At 41.3% G+C, this 19,950-nt stretch overlaps 1 protein-coding gene across 1 annotated transcript in view; it reads right to left on the bottom strand.

Annotated features, from left to right (window-relative positions):
• man1a1 (mannosidase, alpha, class 1A, member 1) overlaps positions 1–3,225 on the bottom strand; it is a 172,325-nt gene extending 169,100 nt beyond the window's left edge. Inside the window, exon 1 of the mRNA XM_086264886.1 lies at positions 2,502–3,225. Within this exon, the coding sequence (XP_086121012.1) occupies positions 2,502–3,011 (510 nt within the window). The 5' untranslated portion in view covers positions 3,012–3,225. The remainder of the gene's footprint in view (positions 1–2,501) is intronic.
• Between the last annotated feature and the right edge of the window lie 16,725 nt (positions 3,226–19,950).

Below are 19,950 nucleotides of genomic sequence, written 5' to 3'. Positions count from 1 at the left end.
GTACAGGACTTATTATTTTTTTGTTATTGAAAACAAAACAGCAATACAATGTGTTACAACTGTACTTTATAAACACGAAAATCTGACCTCAAAACCCCACAGGGTTCAGAACCATTGTGTTTTCAATGGGACAGTCGTGTGCTGACTTTCCCCCCAGGTTATTAAAGTCGCTTTGAAAATCACAGCTGAACTCTAAAGCATAAACATCCATCTGAGATGTTGGAAATGGGATTTAGGACCTCACTAACAAAACACAAACATTAACACGGTATTATTTTGCCTAACATCATGATACTAAGTGCAGGAAGACCGTGAGTACGTGTAAATGCACATTTGGCATGGCTTAGTTTGTAAAGAGAGTGGCTTCTTGTTGACATGGTTTATTTAATGCCACATTCATGTGGCTGATGGCACGACCGCAGGGTTTCTGACTTATTCAATGGTACTTGACACATCTTAAGCTCGGCTTGTCAACCATCTGCAGTACATTGTGTCTTTAATAACAGACAATAGAAAAAAGGCTTTAGTACAGATACAGAGTGATGTATCAATAAAATCTCCTGTTGTAATATGAAACTATGCCATGTTAAATTGTTATGAAGCTTCAGTAAGCTACATCAATGTTAAATGACAAGATTTCATAAACAACTGGTCTCCATACAGTTACTTTAGTGAGTCTGTTTGTTTATTTATTTTTTTGGCCACCGCCAAAAATGCATTTCTCTCTTGAGTAAAGTATATCCCTAAAATATATTTTCATACAACAACCCTGATCATTTGGTTGGTGTTTTTGGTATCGAGGTAAAAACCCTATTATAATTCTCTCCTGAGAGTAAAAATATCATGGTTTAATGTCAGGGATCATTTAAGGAGTCAGGCGAATCCACTGCTGTGATATTTGTATCTGCTAATATTGACCACGGGTCTACAGGCAGAGACTGACTGCAGTGCTGCCTGCAGACTGCAGCAGCCTCCTCAACGACCACCTCAAGGAATAAAACAAAGAAAAAACTACATGCGCAGATATAATTCAGCACCCATAGGATTGGCTTAATAAACTGGAGTCCCCAGACACCACATGACAACCCTAAAGGCCCCCTTTGTCCATGCCCCAATGTGTCAAAGGAATTTTGGAAGCACAAGGGGACAGGCACTATATTAGTTTGGTACCTTTAACCCCCTAAGAGCTGTGGTGACCCTCTTCCTACCTCTTTGCTCCCCAATGCTTTTGTTTTTATAGATTCTCCCAAGTCTTGGCACCAAAATCCATTTGCATTATATCAAGAAAAAGTCCCTCTTTGGACTTTTCAAAACATGCGTTTAGTGTTGAGATCATCACCTGCAATGCACATTTTCAAAATGACACAAACACATACCACTATCACAGTGGTTTAGATCTGATTTAACGTTTTAGTGAGGATGTTTTAGTATCAGTCGAGCGCTGCGAGGATCATAATATCACAGATGAAACAGCAGGTTGGCTGCTTTCATAAGATGCTGCCTGAAACCACCTCTGTGACTTCAAGGCTGGGATTTCCCCTTATTTCTACACACGCACACTGTGCACTGGCATAACACAATAATAGCAGACATGCTACCTGTTGGTATTTTCACCCTGCTGCAGGCAACAAGGCTAACGTTGTTTCCATCTGCTGTGACAAAAAAAACATTCAATAACGAAAAACACAGATGCTGTGACACTACCACTGTAAATAAACACAAGAGCGAATTAAGCTTCTGTTGCAATAATTAATACTATTAATTAGAGAGACGCACACGTTCGTTCTTTATTTAAAACAAATCCTTTTAGGTTAGGAATGATGGAGCTCACTGAAAATCTAGGTCACATAAAGATCTATGAAAGGATGCAAAAGGTGTGTTTTACCCCCCTCTCCCAGCCACCATCCGAGAATATACCAACTAATACCAGTTGATTCTGCACCAGCCCCTGAGACTGGGAAACTTGAAAGACAGGTAGGTCAGCCCGGAGGGGGGCAGTGGATCTCGCAAGCATTCCTGATTTTCCCCCGGTGTAGTGGAAAGGCAAAACGGTATTACTAACTGCGTTCAAAAAGCTCCCTAATTAAACTGCCAAGTACACCGAAGAGCATAAAGAGATCTCTTCACGCGGAAATATGATTAGATAAACATTAACATATATCCTGTGAATTTCGGATATAAGAACCACCTCACAGTTTGTTTCGACTAACTAAAATGATTAATTGTGTACCTGGTGTTCGCCAACTCCCACCGCTCTGCGTGAAGTAAATCAGCGGTTCGGGATAACAAGACTGTCGTGGCTAAAGTTAAATTTACATTTACATTAGTTCTTTTTTTTGCATTTTATGTGTGTGCCGAATAGCAGACAGGTTGTGAACAATCCCTATAACGTGTTGAGTCACGTTCTCCCATGACTCCAAACAGCCACACGCCAAGGCACATTTAAAATATTGGATTTTAGAAGGAGCTCAGCTTGACAAGAATCCTCTCCAGATCCTTACCTCCTTGATTTTAGCCCGTCTCTCCCTGGTTTCTGGGTCCTGGGGTTCTAGTCCCGTCGCCCCTGGCGGGCGGTGGTACTCTATGAAAGGTAAATTATTGCCATCCTTCGCACCTTTACCCATGCTCTCCTTTGTAACTTTCGCTTTATCAGCTAGAATGTCATTTTGTATCACGTCGGGAAGTTTTTGTAGAGTATCCTTAGCCTCTAACAGAGCCTTTTCGTGGTCTTTCTTGATTTTTGCCAGGAGCCTGTCGTCGTTTCCAGCCGAACCCGCGTCGCTGCTGTCCGGACCGGTGTGGGTGTTCGTTTCGACCGCGGAGGAATGAAAGAAAACTCCGCTGAGCAGCTTGGAGGAGTCCGGAAGGAAGAAAATTGCCCCGAAACACAGGGTTATAAAAGCGCTGAACACTAATAACAAAATAAATTTCTCTGTCAACCTGAAAGAAGTCGGGCTGGCAGACTTCCTATTCGGGGTCGCGGTAAAAGGCAGAAGAGTTGCAACTGGCATTTTCCCCTCTTCCTTTAACAACTCAAACAACACACAAAAAACGATTTCAAATGGGAGATTTAACTAGAGTCGGGCTCAGCTTCGGCTTATTCCGTTCAGAAATCCATCTCCGAGTGATACGAGCCGTGTCAGATGGAAAACAACAGCGATAAAATCTCCTGTGAAAAGTTCTGCCGTGAAGCTTGTGTCCATACCGGAGACTCGCTGCAGATAGAGCGAGTCCAACGGCTCACACAGGAAGCCACGGTAGATGGGCGTGACTGAAAGGCGCGATGACCTAATCACGTTCGTCCCTGTGAGTGGTGGGAGCTCTGATGTGGGCGTGTCCCAATAACTGCGTGGTATAAAGCCGCTGACAGCCTCGGAAACCGTCATTTCTCACTAACACACGGGATTTTGAGCTTGTTACTTTCCTAAGCAATATACACAAAAGTAGGATTTATTAGACGAAATTCTCCACCATCTCTCCAAGATACAGACAAGTAGGTATGGTATTGAATGAGGAATTTTAAGAATTACCTGAAAGCATCATAAAAATGCCTAAGCGCCTCTCTGCACCCACCTCACTACCAACAGCAATGCATAAATGCAACACAACAATGATTAGCTAATAACATCACATACAAAACAACAACAACAATAAAACACCAATACATTTGTACTTTTATTTCTTCAAACATGTTAACGGAGCACATTACTTGTAGTAATAGTTTATTATTGTTGTATTAGCAGTTTTGCATTACAAAGTAAAGTTAAATACTACTTTTGCCACAAGCTAAATTCCTCACTGGCTCATTTGTAAGTCTAGTCCTCTCTAACAAATGAGAAAAGCATATCATGTGACTTTCTGTCTGAACTTCAGTCATGTGATCTGTTAATTTTCACAGGTTTGGGGGGATTGAGGGTGGGCAAAACAATAGCGGCTTTAGGCCCATTAAGACAGATGATGTGGAAAAACCTTATTGACTTTTATGTTTAAAAACCCTAGAATCTCATGTTCTGCATGCCAAAGGAAAATATAATCAAAGACAAACATTCATCTTCTCAAGAAAGACTGGCTGGTGTGAACCATGATAACAACCGTCACAGGGCCTTGGTGTTTCTGGTGTATGATAAGACAACAAATGAAGGAACTGCCCAAGAGTGAATGTCCTGCAAAGATCACACCAGGGGTGCAATATGTGACGAAGGTGAAAGAGCTGAAAAGGAGGCCAGGAGAAACAGGAAACACCTGCGGATATGTCTGCAACCTGCTAAAATCTTTGTTCATGTGTCAACTTTAGGACACGTGAACACCATGGGTGTTAATGGAAAGGTACCTCAAAGGAAACAACTGGTCACTAAAAAAATAGAACATGCCCCCGTGTCTTAAATGACCTTGATGCTCATCTAGAAAACATAATTCTTAGTAAAAATCCACAGTGCTTGCAGGGAAAAGGCACTACACACAAACACAAAGCTTCACAGAGGGAGCATCATGGTTTGGAGATAGTTTGTATCCCTTCTATTATTGAGGAAACAATGAATTCAAGAATACATCAAGTAATCTTTCAGGACAATACATAGCTTCGGTCCATGACTTAAAACTTAATGGAAAGACTCAGAGCACAGAGGTAAATCAGAGCAGTGGAAAGTAGTGGAAAATGAAGTCAGAGCACTGACCTTGAGATGCTCTGCCATGACCTGAATAGGGCTATTCAACCAAGACTTTCCTCCAATGTTGATGCACTAAGGCTTTTGGAGGAAGTGGTGGTCTACATTTCCTTTTGATTGTTGTGCAAGGCTTATAAGCAGCTACAGGAAACATCAGATGGTGACAGACACTATTAAAGAAGGCTGCTAACAGGAAACACAATATAAGAACAATGAAGCCACTGTAGAAGTGCTATAAACGCCAGCTGCTCTTTATGGCCATTTGAGGCTGTTCCAAAAGGGTCAGTCCTCATAGATTCCGATTTTTTCCCGTAATGTCAAAATGTTTAAAATCTGGTGAAAGAATTTTTTTATTAGATTTATTTATTTATTTATTTTACAAATCACTTTCTTAGATTGTCAAGGCTAATGAGCTGTTTGTTAAGACATGGCCACATTTCGTTCCAGGAAATGAAGATGGTTGTGTCATGGTCCTGGGCCATGTGGGCCCAGTATTCTTAGTTTTCATGTATTTTTGTATTTTGTTCTTTATTTAGGCCATGCTTCCTGGGTTGATCTGTTACGTTGTTCCTTATGTGTTTTCCCTTCGTGACTCTCACCCCCTGTGTGCCCCTCTGTGTATTTATGAGCCCTCGTCTCTCTTTGTGTTTTATTCTATGTTTTCCCCAGCCCGTTATGTCTGCGTTCTCCCCGTGCTCTCTCCCCTCCTGTTTGAACCTCTGTGTACTTCCTGTTTTACTTTGCCCATCTCCCATCAGTGTTACGTTCACTCCTGCCGTGTCTTGTTATGATTATCAGTGTCACCTGTGTTCCCCGTGTGCATCCACTTCCCCTGATCATCCCTCATGTGTATTTAGTCTCTGTGTTTCATACAGTCTGTGTCGCGTCGTCTGTGTTACCACCTCTGTGTTCCGTATTCCAAGCCATAGCTTTTCCTTAGTTTATTTCCAGTTTAGGTTTTCGTTTGAACGGTTACTCTTATGCTGCCTTCACTCTGTTTTGTTCCTTTTCATCAGCCATAATAAACGGCTCGCTTTTGTTTAAATCCACTCCTGCATCCTCGCCTGTGTTCGCACCTGGGTCCACCACACACGTTTCCGCACGGTCTGCCTCCGCAGACCCTGACAGGTTGTCATTATAAAAGCTAAAACAGAGGCTTCAGAACACAGAGTTTACTAACAAGAGGGAAATATCACAGTCACTACATCCATCTTTTATATCAGTCTATTGAGCTGGCTTGTTTTTTCCAACGCGCTGCGATAGATTATTCAGCGTTGTAACAAAGACATCAAAAGTACAACCTTTTACGTGTTAATCAGTCAGATTGTTTTCTCTGTTATTGTGACCTGTGTGAATCTTTTGTAATTACCAAGTCTTCTGAACTGATCACTCATAAAACGTGGTCTGATCTTTAGAGAGTTGCAGCTATACAGAGAAAAATGCCAGACTTGTTTATGCAGAAGTGCAGCAAGTGACGCGCCTCATAATACACAGCTGACAGCCATTGAAAACCTCATATAATACATTTGTGCAGGGTACTGATTATTATTCATAGGCTTAACAAATTGGATAAAACCTCAGTCCCGCGATGCTCAAGAACATGCACACATGCATGATTGCACACATAGATTTTTACTGATGAGATCCATGATCTTTGTTAGTCCGTTTTTGAATGTGAGAGATAAATGGCAATCATTTCAATTGTCTCCACTGCATACTCGTAATGGCTTGAGGAACCAGACGGTTACAAAACATGCAATTTAACCTTAAATGGGACTGGAATTAGCTACAGCTAAGAGCATATTTTATGAAAGAGAGAACTGAAATAATCTATTTTGGATTTCTTCTCTGTTACTGATGTGTGTGCACCTGATTTCAAACTGAAAAGTTCATCTTACTTGCTGGCTGATAAAAGCTTACATTTCTGTACATATCTGACAAATTACTGTCACGCCAATAGGAATCGCAGAGCTTGAGAAGTGGAAACTGTCTGGATCGAAATCTTTGTTAGTATATACCATACTTCACCTGTGGAGAGATGGAGAGTCTAATCTGGGGATGACAGATGTTTGCTGCCATTTTGAAATTCCAATGCTGGGATGACAACTTGTCTAAATGATGACACACGTCCGTATGATTACTTTCTCTCTCCGAGATTCAAGCAGAAAATTAAATCTTAGATGAAATGCGTGACATCTCAATATTGAACTAAGACTCTCTTGTGGAAACGGTTTTGACAACTGACAGTCTTTACTCCGTCACTGCGCGAAGGTTGTCTTTAGCTTTTTCAGTCGCATTTGCATTTGTATTTTTTGATAATGTATGTATCAAAGAAACAACAGCTTCCCAGTGCTGCTGTGGTTTTCTAGGTGAGGAGGAACAAGTAATCCTTTGTTGTGAGGCTGGTTTAACTTGTAGAGAAGGATAAACCCACTTTTAAGGCTCACTCAAAAAAAAAGTCCTCTCTGTACAATCCTACGCAATTAGATCTTAAAGGTCCCTAAGAGTTATTTTAGAAATGAAGAGTTGTACTTAGTTTTTTTGTACTCATTTTCCTTTAACCCCATGGGGAAAGCTGTTCACGTCGACCTTTACATGGCAATTACAAATAGGACGAGGGGCATTTTTTTGTAGTCTGCAATATTTTTCATTTCACATCATAAACTATTGTGACAGCATGTCAACACTGGAGGCAAGCACTCTACCAAATCTACTGATGTCAGCAGTCCCGCATAGTAAAAATCAAAAATAATCAGCTGCAACCCCACTCGGAGAAAGTGAGAAATCTTTTGTATACATATTTTAAGTTCATATGATATGTTAGATGCGTCTCAAAGGAGATAAACACATGAAGCCTTCAAACCAACAATAACTGCGTGTCATTCTTACTGCGCCGCAATGAATTATCGTGTTTGGTAGACATCGGTTTTGAATTTTTATGCAGGAATGAGGCCTTCGCTCCTTTATCGTGATTGATGGGAGAATGAAATTTATTTATCTAAGTCTGCAGGGGTGGAACTGAACCCTGTGAATGTTATGTTGGATCACCTGCTTTAGTGGACTGCTATCATAGAAGATAATATACTCAACAAAATTAACAGAGAAATCTATGGTACAGTATATCACCAATAGCTCATCTTAGGATTGTTGTAGCAATCATGTTTCTTTCTTTTAATTTCACATCAGGCAAAGAAATTCAGATTCCTCGAGTTGGATCTGGTCTGATGTTTTCAGGCCACTTTTTTTTCCTAACTTAAATAACAAGGTTGGGTTTCTTTAGTCAGCGTTTTCCTGAATTTATATAAGCCAGAACTTGTTTTTGTTGTTAGGGTATAAAAAGCAGCCACTTCATGGTTATATACGTGGGTGGATCCCTACAAATACGTGCAAGTAAAAGAGTGGAGTAAAAATTGCTGAAATTGTGACTAAATTCAGACATATTAATGCTGTGAAATTTTCACAGATGCAGTATAGGATCAAAGCAACCATTATAATCAACATCACTATCGTTCCAGTAGTGTTGCAGTGTCTGCTAGTATCCCAGCACACACTGCAACATCCTGTAACCAGCACATCCTTCTTGGTTCAAAGAGCAACAGACACATCTGAATTGTTATCTGTCCATCAGCTGGACCGACAAAGAGGGTGGTGTTCACACACCCAAACTTCTTTTCTTTGAAGGGGGAAGACAGGCCAGGTATCTACAAACATCAATCGAAATCAGATTACAACCCATTATTTTGTAACTTTTCTAGAGAGGTGAGCAGCACATGATCCAGGGAAGGATGGATGACTGAATGCACTGGGTTTGCCCCTACCCACTGAAACACGAGGAACACACTCCTGCAATTGCAGAGGAGATGCAGAAAACAAAGGCAGGGCCAGTGCAAGAGGACAAAGTGGTAACAATAAAAAGATAAATAGGGCTGCATAATTGTCTTCTGTTTCTCATTTTTAGACAATAACTTTAATTACTTTCTCACTCGGTGTGCACTCCAGTTCATCTCCCTACTATGGATTTCTCAAATGTACACTTTTTTTTTTTTGTTGCCTGTCCCGTTTGGATCTTTAGCCATCAGAATTGTTGTCTGAAGGGCAAGAAAGATGCCAAGCGGATCTACTTTACCAACTGAATTATCATGGCCTTGCCATATTGGTCCATTTGATTGATCTTTATTATAATTATGTATTTATTTGATTTGATTTTTGGTTGTTACAGACGGGACAGACATGACTGGGGGATAGGACAGGGAGAAAGAATGAAAGAAATAGAGGGAGAGAAAGAAAAATAGAGGGGAGAAGAGATGGTGAGAAAGGGGGGAAGAAAAAAAAGAAAAACAAACAAAACACCAGGATCACCTGTATGGAGATAAAAAAAAAAAACACAGAAGAGAAAACAAACAAAAAAGAGCAACATAATAAATACAACACCATCACAATAAACTAGCTAACAGTAGATAACAGTAGATACTAAATATTACATGTTATTGTGCAGCACGCAAGATCGACAGTAGTAGTTTGTGTCTGTGAACACCTGTGTGGATCAGCACGCTTGTATTCAAAAGGTTTCTCCATGTAACGATCTGCTATGTATGCTTTTTAAAACATAATCTGCTGATTACATACTTGGTTACACTGTGAAGTTTCTTCACACCCAAACAAGGGTAACTAAAACCACATTAAAATACACTGAAATACATTTTAGTTTGTCTATCCATGAATTTCCTTAATCGCTTCTCTTATCCAGTTGCTTAAAACCCACAGTGTCCACTTTTAGTTCACAGAACTAAAAGCAACAACTAGACGTTTAAAAAAAAAACAACTGAAATAATATTTTGTGTTTGCAAAACGTGCCATAATAAAACTCAGGAAATATTCATTCATAAACATTGATTATTACAGTAGTGTATTGGAGTGTCTAAATGGTTGCGAGTCAACTGGTTTCACAGCGTGGAAGTCAGGAAGTGGATCCCAGTGCAGGAATCAGGAGACAGGACTTGAACTCAAAAAATGCTTTTAATGCTGAACTCACTTAAAGCAAAACATATGCTGAATGGGGAATTTAACTGTCATGTTCGGAGGCAATAAGACGCAGGGTTCTCAAGCACGAACCGCTTTTTATTGAATTGTAGCAGCAGTGTACGTCGCTACATCAATTTCTGGAAAACACATATACACACCGGTCTCCTAGCGACCTCTAGTGCCTGCCCTCATGGTAGCCTTACTAGGACAACATAAACAGATTTCACAACATCTCCCCCTTTAACAAAAGTACTTTAAACATAAAACAGTGTTGTCAGAACGCAGGACATCACGGGGGTAGACTACCCTCAGTCCTGATAAGGGATTATTCTGCCCTTAGAACATAGAAAGGAGATAGTCCTCAGTCTCTGAATCTGAGAGGTACTTTAATCTCCCGCCCCCTGGAAGTCACTCTCACAGGTGTGGTAGGGTGGAGAGGAGACCCCGAGACAGGGATTGGCAATGTCTGCCTTACTGGTGGTTCTTGGGAAGCAGCCGCCCCTTTAGTTGGAGTAGTCGGTGTAGCTGGAACAGTGCTCTGCTACTGCTCCTCAGGATCAACGGTGCCTGGGACAGGCTGAAGGTGTCGTCTGTTGCCGCGAGTCACGTTCCCATTCGCCATCTCCACCAAGTAGGATCTCGGCTCCTTAGACTTCCTGATGACCTTGGCTGGAGTCGTCCACCCCTTTTCCCCATCAAGCTTCACTACAACATCCTGGCCTGGGAGAAGCTCAGGAAGTGGACGAGCTGAATGTCTGCGGTTGTAGAAGAATCTGTAAGAGTCCTTAGCTGCAGCATCTCTTTGGCACACCGTGTCCCTATTGACTGGACTGGGCAGCAATGTCTTTTCGAGTACTGGGACGGTGGTGCGGATTTGACGTCCTGTCATAAGTTGAGCTGGGCTTGCACCGGTTGCTGCAATTGGTGTAGAGCGGTAACTCAAGGCTAAGCAGGGGTCAGGCTGTTTGAGAATGTACTTGGCCGTTTGGACAGCTCTTTCAGCAGCTCCATTTGACTGGGGGTAATGACGGCTCGACGTAGTGTGGGTGAAGCCATAACTCAGTTTGAAGTCTTGGAACTCCGATGATGTGAACTGCATCCCATTATCACTGACCAGTTCTAACTGGATGCCCCATCTAACGAACATGTGTTTAAGCTTGTTAATGACCTGTCTGGTGGTTGTTGTAGAGAGGGAAGCAATCTCAACGTCTCTTGAAAAATAGTCAACAACGACAAGAAAGTTCTTACCCTCAAGCTCGCAAAGATCAGCTGCAATCTTTTGCCAGGGGCCATTGGGCAGAGGAGTAGTCACGAGAGGTTCCCGTCGCTGTGTAGGCTTGTGCTCTCTGCAAAAGTTGCATGACCTCACCTTATGTGTTATTTGAAGTCCAATGTTGGGCCACCACACTGTTGATCTTGCGCGCTCTCTACATTTAGTTAGTCCTTGGTGGCCTTCATGTAATTGCTCAAGGACACTGGGTCTGAGTGCTGTGGGAATTACGATGCGATCGTGGTAGAGCACTAGACCATCTGATTGTGAAAGGTGGCTTCTGGCTGCATAAAAGCCTTGCAGTGGTGAGCTCTTTGCCATTCTCCGAGGCCACCCTTGTCTGGTGAAGATGATTGCTTTTTGAAGCTCTGGGTCCCTCTGTGTAGCTCTACGAATTTCCTCCAACTTATGTGACTTGATAGGTTTGCTTGTCACTACGTTGCTCACATATGTCTTGACCTGGCTGTCTGTCTCGGACGGGTAGCATCCGTGCAGTGGATGTCTAGAGAGTGCGTCCGCCACCACTGACTGTTTACCAGGAACATGCTCAGCAGTAACATTGAATCGCATCAGTCGCATCAGCAATCTCTGACATCTCAGTGGCGTTTTATCAAGGTCGTATGAGTTGATCAAAGGCACCAAGGGCTTATGGTCAGTTTGTAGACGTACATGACCCATGCCTTGGATGTAGCGGGTAAAACGTTCGCAGGCCCAGACAGATGCTAAACATTCTTTTTCGATCTGCGAATATCTCTTCTCTGCGTCTGTGAGCATGCGAGAACAAAAGGCAACAGGCCGTAACTCCCCGTCATTGTCCTGTAACAGTGCAGCACCCAGGCCACAGCTGCTGGCGTCCGCACTGACAACTGTTGCTCGGCCTGCATCATAATAACAAAGTGCCGGTGCAGCCACGAGCATTGCTTTTGCTTTGTTGAATGCTTGCTCCTGAGGCTCGCCCCACACCCATACAGTCTCTTTTTTGAGTAGATTGGAGAGGGGGTGCAGCACCGTGGACAGGCCTGGCAGGAATTTTCCAACATATTTCCACATTCTCCATCCCTAGCTTGGACGCCACTCGAAAACGGGAGAATCTCTGCCGCCATATCGGCCACTCTGCCGGCTGTGTAAAGTCGAACGGCTCTGGAGGTCCAAATTTAGCCATTTCTTCGTGTAACTCGGCGTGAAGTCCCCACTTCTGACACCATGTCATGTTCGGAGGCAATAAGACACAGGGTTCTCAAGCACGAACCGCTTTTTATTGAATTGTAGCAGCAGTGTACGTTGCTACATCAATTTCTGGAAAACACATATACACACCGGTCTCCTAGCGACCTCTAGTGCCTGCCCTCATGGTAGCCTTACTAGGACAACATAAACAGATTTCACAACATTAACCAACCCTGATTATAACAGAGGGCAAGAAAACACACTAGCATGTGGGAGGGCATGACAAAGGGCAGAGGGAAACTCAGACAATAAATAAACACCAGGTAATTAGGGAGATGGGAAACATTGGAGCATAGGGCACAGCTGCAACGAATCTGGAAAACTAGACACGGAAGGCGAAACTCCATACGAAGCACACAAGACACGAAACTATCAAAATAAAACGGAAACTAAACACCGAAATACAGACTCAAACATCCAAACCTGACACTACTAAATGGTATAACAAGACAGGACAAAGAGAGACCGGTCAGACATGAGGACACAACTGGGGAAACAGAAAGGGATCACAAAAGGAGATAACCAAGACACATGGACTTAGCTGGAGCATTTCATGAAATGAATATGAACAGATTACAAACAGAGGATAAAACAAATAGCATAAAGGAAAATAGCAACCTTACTAATATTACAAAATAGAGTCAAACTTAAACACCCTGGGTTCAAGACCTAGCGACCCTGCCAGCTGTTTTTTTTACTGCAATGCCAGTTCTGAACTTCTGAAATCTTGCCCCTAATTTCTTTGAATGAAAAAAATAAAGATAAAAAAAAAGCTAGAAACTAACTTAAAACTAATGCCATTAAAAAACAAAACAAACTTATGTAAAATATGAAAATATACTCTAACTGTGGCTCTGAGGCAAAGTTTGGTACAATTGGTGGAGGATGAAAGCTACTGTCCAAACTATGTTCCTTCACTTGTTTTCTTAGTGCCTCCACACACCTCATGCCATTATATAAGTATGAATCATAGCAGTTGGCACAGAGATGCTGGTGTTTTCCGTGTGGCACTGAAAGTCTCTGTGATATCAGAGGAAACTAAAGGGAACCTAAAGCCTTTAAAGTCTTTATTTCTGCTGCATGCAAAACCTGTGAAAACAAGTCGAAACGTTTATCTGTCTGTTTCAGTTACTCATTTAATCTGGATCTGGATCATCTGGATCACAGCATAAAGCGTTATAATTGAATCTTAGTCATTGTCAAATATTTGTTTAACTCTGGCTGAAGGTCACAGTTTGATCTCCAGTTTTATTTTCCTGCATAACAGCACTGTGGCTCAGGGCTGTATCTCCTCGATGTGTGTTCATTATAATTGGCAAGGAAGCTTCAAATGAGTTGGAGATTTTTTTAAAATAAACTAATATTACTAATATTGTTAGCTCAAAGTGCCCTGAGAATTCACTGTCAGCCAATTTGCTGATGTAAAATAGGCCATGCAGTCATCACCCAGCTGTTTGATGCCTCCTTCTCTCTCCCTTTCTCTCTCTCCACAGTCCAAATATAACCTCGTCCCAATCTGATTTAACCACTGTGGTCTCATCCCCGGGGCAAAATGGACTCATTTGCGTGAAGAGACAGGAAGGGAGAAACAGGAGAAAGCAGAGAAAAGGGAGTACAGAAGGTCCTGTGGAGAAGAAAAGGATGGCTTTAGAGGATGGAGGGTTATGTAGGGTGGTAGTGAATAGAAAGCGTGATGAAGAGAGGAGGGGGAAAAAAAGACACGATGTGCTCAGTGAACGAGGTCACTAATTGGGTTGAGACTTGTAGCTCCCCGGCAGTCCCTTCCCCTCGTTTCTGACAGAAGTCAAATTATTTTGAAAATTCTTTTATAAGAGCAAGAAGAATTATGTTAATTCACACGGTGACAAATACAAGCGACTGAATGACAGGGGAACATTACTGGAACGAAATAACAAGTGTCCCGAATTAAGACACTTAAGAAAGCTCAGGCCAGCATATACAGTCTCTGACGTGTGTTTCTGGTAATCTTTCATTAGATATTTCAACTGTGACAAAGTTAAGTACAGAGTGATGCTGCCAACCCTGCTCTCAACTGTGATCAGATACTTCTTTTTATTAAAAAACAGCATGTGCAGTAACACTGATTTAGATTTTCTTTTTTCTTAGTGCAAACTAGAATGCTGATTCCAGCTGAATAATCACCACGAAATACTTGAACTTTGTACGTATGTTTTTTAAAAAGGTACTGCACATCTCACCCTATGGTAACTGGAAAAGGCTCCAGCCCCCTTCTTAACCCTGATGAGGACGGGTGGAAGAGTAATACCTTTATTTTTCATGGCATCGATTAAGCAAGGTGCTGTAAAGATTCATACATTCATTCATACATAGTTGATGCTGCTTTCTTTCAGCTGCACAAGAAAGTGGGGAGAGAGAGTGGGGGAAGACATGCAGAATTGAAACAAGCTCATTGCAGTCTCGCATTCTCCTCTGAATTCTGATATCAACAAGGCATTTTCTTCCCTGACTGCTGCTCACTGGATATTTTTTCCCTTTCAGACCATTCCCCGTAAACCCTAGAGATGGGAAAATTTTGGTAATTTGGGAAAATCCCAGTAGATCAGCAGTTTCTGATTTACACAGACCAGCCTGTCTAGAATCAACAACCACATCCAGCTAAATCACCCTTTATGGATTCTGATGTTTGCTTTGAACTTAGCGGTTCAAAGCAAACATCAAAATGTTCATCATGTGTACATGCCTAGATCGCATTAACAAGCAGTTGAACAGATGCACCTAACAAAGTGGGCAAAGAGTAGTTATGCAGTCAGACAATTTCATTGTGTGTTGTACACTTTTTATTAGTAGTTCCACATCTGATAATGAAAATGTCAAACTAATGTCAAAGGAATCACATTTTCTCTTTCTAAGTGGATTAAGTGTCTATTGTTGGTTACTGCTGAGATGAGGTTTCTTTAACTTCTTGTTGTTCAAACATGTTCCCAGCTGTCTTCATATTTCATTTGGTGGTTGATAGGTTTGTAGCTTGAACCTATTCGCTAGAACGTTGAAGACAATATAATTACACAGCAAGCAAGACACGAAGTAGGCAAAGTTCTTCGTGTTTCTCGTGCACGGGAGAGAACCGGACAAATGCCGTTCCTTCGCTTGACCCCAGTTGCTCTCATCCGCTCCCCCGTAACACTGCTCTTTTATTGAGGTGACATGAATATGCATAGGTTCATTAACATATGACGTCTACATACAAACAAAGAGTACCTTGCCTGTGCATTGTGTAAGTGTGTGTGTGTGTGTGTGTGGGGTCAGAGTGTGACCCCATAAATGACTTCCCTAAACCTGCTGGTCTGGAAGTACAGCAGTTCATCTAAAACAAAAGGCACTTAGACTAAAACAGATATAGATACGTTTATCCTACCATAAAACAATAAGAGAAGGTACGACCTCTCCCATGCTCCCAGAGTGCTCTGGAATGCACACAAAGTTTTCAGACTATTAAGGATCAAACCTCTACCAATCTACAACTAATTATAAAACTCTAAGCATATATAAGTAGATATTTCTAAGCATAAATGACAATCAACAATACAAAGCCTAACAGTGGTAGCAATTTATTGTATTGAATCTGAAGACTGCATCCAGAGGATGGACATAACTTCCAAGACTAAAAAATGAAGCTAATGTGAAGCACCTTAAACCTGCACTCATTTAATGGCCAGCAGGGGGGGGCAAATCTTATAGGTGCAAATAGATTGTGTAGAAGTCTATGGGAATTTGATATAACCCCCAACCTTGGCCTTTTTAATACTCTCAGATGCTAGATTTAAGTCTTCTTCGATACAAGCTGATGTTCATTTTGTACATGCTGGTCATATTTTGCAAAACAAACAAACAAAAAAAAAAACAACAAGCAATAAAGCAGGATAAGCTGTAGGATGGACCTACATTGTAATTAATATGTCAGCAAAGTATAAGTCCAACGCATCCCTTTAGTTCTTAATTATCTAAGACATCATGAGCCAAGTCAACCTTGGCCTATGTCTGGTGTAAAAAAGCAAAACAAAAAAAGATCAAACACCCCCTCCCCTCCAAAAACTGCTTTTGTATATGGTATAACATCTCATGAAAGCTCATCGGGTCATCATCTGGGGGTGGGTGAAGTGGGGGACTATAGCAAAACTGCAGAAAAGCTGAAGTCCATAAAACCAAAATAATGAGCTGAAAAATGGGCCCTTTCAATAGAGCCGAAAAAAAAGAAGCTCTTTGAATTCGTGCACCTTCAAGGAGAGACTAAATATTATCAGTCAAGATCAACAAGCCCAAAAAAATAACTGCATTAAGCTTCTTAAACCAACTCTTCCTAAAGTCTGTCATATATACAAATTAAAAGGAAAACCTTGACGCGCAATCTCTCCAGTGGAGGCATCTGTATGCTGTGCAGAGCACTTTGCTGGCATGTTTTGCGCTCATTTGCCCGCTTAAAGGAAAGGGTAACTACAAATCAATACAAAGTTTAAGTGATCGCTTTTACTCTGTGATGAAAAACTCATGTCCTGATGGGAGTGGTCTCTTCCAGCATGACAATGTCATTCAGGGGTCACTAAATGATTTGATGAGTATGAAAATGACGCACCTTATGAGCCAAAGGCCTTTGCAATGAACCCATTTGTGCAGCTAAGCAGATTTTGGACGGGTCCATTAAAAAGTGTTTTCTAGTGCCATCGAATACCAAATGAGGTCTGATCTTTTGGACAAATGTTCTTGCATTGCTCCAGAATTTTTAGAAACTTCAGGGACACAGACACTATACACTTTTATTTATTTATTCTTTTGTCAGTTGTCTGTGTACATCTCTTTAGACAAACTGTGGGAACTACCCCATTAATCCTCGTGGAGCTGACGAAAACCTCAACAAGAATCTGCCCTCATATCTCAGGAAAAACAGATCGTCCTCAGTTTATGTAGGATCTTCTTTGGCTTTTGAGCAGATGCTCATTTCATGTCTGATGGACATTTTCTAGTATACAGCTCACACAGTGTTTCCCTAAATCATACTTGACACTTGTGAAAGTAAAAGAGATGCCAACACCTTGTAAACTTGACCTATGAAATCTTTCTGAGAGCACAGGTAAAAGCAGCTTTAATCCATGATATGAGCCTTATAAACGCTCAAATAAATGTATGAATTGGCATGATGGGGGAGCTCTAGGTGATAGACAACAGTTTGAAAAAGTCAAGTGTGCTGTTAAGAGTGCACCCTTTGAACAGGTGACTCTCCAGGGAAGAGGTGAGAAAACTGCAGCTCTCCAAAACTGTTGACTGTGAACAGCAGGATGAAGTCGAGAGGTCCTTGACAATCCAACAAAATTGTTGTGGAACACGGAGTTCTGCCTGGGCTTTAGGGATCCTTCTCTCTATTTTTCTGTCATTGCTGAAATGTACTCTTTCCCAAATCTTGTCCCGGGGCTAGTTCTGAATCATTTAGCATTTGTACGCTATGACAGCAAGCATGCAAGCAAGCACATCTGCAGCAATGGCAAAAACCTGCAAAGCAAAAACCTGAGATGTGAATTCAATTTTATTTAACAGGGAGGATAATCAATTTTTGCAGTGGTGCAAGTCAAAAAACACTTCATTTAAGCCTAGTCTGCTGGAATTTTGTGAAAAATAATATGAGAATGCCGTCAACTGAAACAGATTTTTTTCTTTTTGATAAGCTGTTGATTTGGGTCTTGTTTAGCAGAAGACAAAAGGAATAAAAGACCACAACAAAGACAAATATTCAAAACTACCAGAAAAAGTGAACATTTTCTATAGTATAAAAGCAAAGAGAAGCACATTAGATCAAAAACAAGCTTTGTGTCCTTACTCATTACCACTGCCTACTGATTGTTTGGATGTTCTATCCCTAATCCTACATGGAATTTTTATGCTTTCTGTTTTTAATCGAGATAATGAAGAATGTTTTAAACTTTGAGTATAAATGATGTGACCAACAAGCTCCAGGATTCAGCTCATATAAATGAAAAAACACACTTTATTTAAATTTGGACGTCTCCCCTTCACGGTCTTCAAACACCTGCAGAGAGGAAGCATCAACTTCTGTTTGAAACTGATGGGTTATGAGCTTCGATCCACCAGTTTTCATTTGAACGAGTGTGACCAGGAATATATTTGTACTTGTTTTCCACACTCACAAAGTAGTGAACTGTGAATATGTTCCTTATTGTGAGTTTGTGTGAAGAATCTGAGGCATCAGCTCATCGAAAGAGCTTTTTTTGCCCACGCCAGCACAATCTTCACTCATCTCTCTCCCATAATGCGGCATTTACAACTTCCTAGTTCATCCACAAAGAGAGAACTTTTTCTTGTTGCTCACTGGTGTGGGGCTTAGCACTGTCACCTCATAACAAGAATATCCTGAATCCACTGATCATCTGGGCCTTTTCTGTGTGCAGTTTGCATGTTGTCCTGTGCCCGCGCTGGCTCTCTCAGGTACTCCCAGCTTCCTACCACAGTCTAAAGACAAGCATGGTATGTTAACTCATGATTCTAAATCAGCCATTAGTGTGAATGTAAGTGTGAATGGCTTTCCATCTCTATGTGTTAGCTCTGCAACAGACTGGCAGCCTGTCCATGACTGTGAATTTGATAAGGAGAAAAAAATGGATGCTTCTGTGGGCAGCATGGGGGTGTGGTGGTTAGCACTGTCACCTCACAGTAAGAAGATCATAGGTTTGAATCCACCATCTGGCCAGGGCCTGTCTGCATGGAGAAACCACCACCACAACCCTGAATTGGAAAAATGGAAGACGATCGATGGCTGGATGGCTGCTTCTGTTTTGTGCTCAGTCTTGGGGATTTTTGATCACACCTAGATGCAAAATGCTCATAAGCAGCATGTTTTAAGTCAATACTTATTAACAAAAAGTTAAACTCAGACTGATTAAGGTTAGATTAAGATGGTAATGAAGCCAATGGCCTGACAGGGAATGTATTTACTCTTTTAAAAGTGTAACATGTCTTACTGTAGAAATTATTTCTGTTGTTTCAGTTGTTTCACCACTGCTCTGGATCCTAAGTCCTGCTGCTTTTGCTTTTATTTCTTCTTCCTTAAATTCTACAGGACACAGACACTAGAACAGCCAGTTTTGAAATCTACTATCGCTGGCATGGATATCATCCATCAACCAAAGTGCTTAATGCTGCTGGAGGAGCCACACAATCTCAGCTTGCTGTTGGGACTAGGACTCAAGTCCTCTGTATCACTCGATGAGGGGAGGGGACATCGTAGGTGCTGTGAGAGAAGTGCAGCAAGAAGTCCAATAATCTTACAGTTCAGTGAGCTTCAGCCATTACTGAATTTACTCTTTTCATTCATATGCTGCCTGTCATTCAGCATTATTGCAAAGTAAGCATATGACACAGCACAACAGGAAAACACCATCTCCGAGGAGCACTATTTCTCCCCTTGAATGAAAATATAGTTAAACTGTTACACAACATCAAAATGAGGATTCAAATGGAGTCAGGTAGGAAAAAATGAATCTTTCATGACCCTTAGTGTTTAAAAAGACACCATTTAATATTGCCGGGATAGATTTAAAGAAAAGGGAAACAATCTCAAAACTTTGAAAGTACAAGGAAGACATGGAAAAAATATTCAGATAAAGGAGGAATAAAATGGGATAGTAGGCAAAAAAAGAGAGATGGTGCTAAGAATATACATAATTATAATGGCAAGAAAATGAGACAAAGACAGGAAGGAAAAAACTCCAGAGAGACGAT

This window comes from Aulonocara sp. 'chitande type north' Nkhata Bay, linkage group LG15 (assembly GCF_057382095.1).
Source record: "Aulonocara sp. 'chitande type north' Nkhata Bay isolate Kocher_YH1m ecotype deep benthic linkage group LG15, A_spYH_male_GT1.1, whole genome shotgun sequence".
NCBI classification, from domain to species: Eukaryota; Metazoa; Chordata; class Actinopteri; order Cichliformes; family Cichlidae; genus Aulonocara; species Aulonocara sp. 'chitande type north' Nkhata Bay.
Note: the sequence above shows the minus strand (reverse complement) of the source record. Positions and strands in the feature narration are given on the sequence as shown.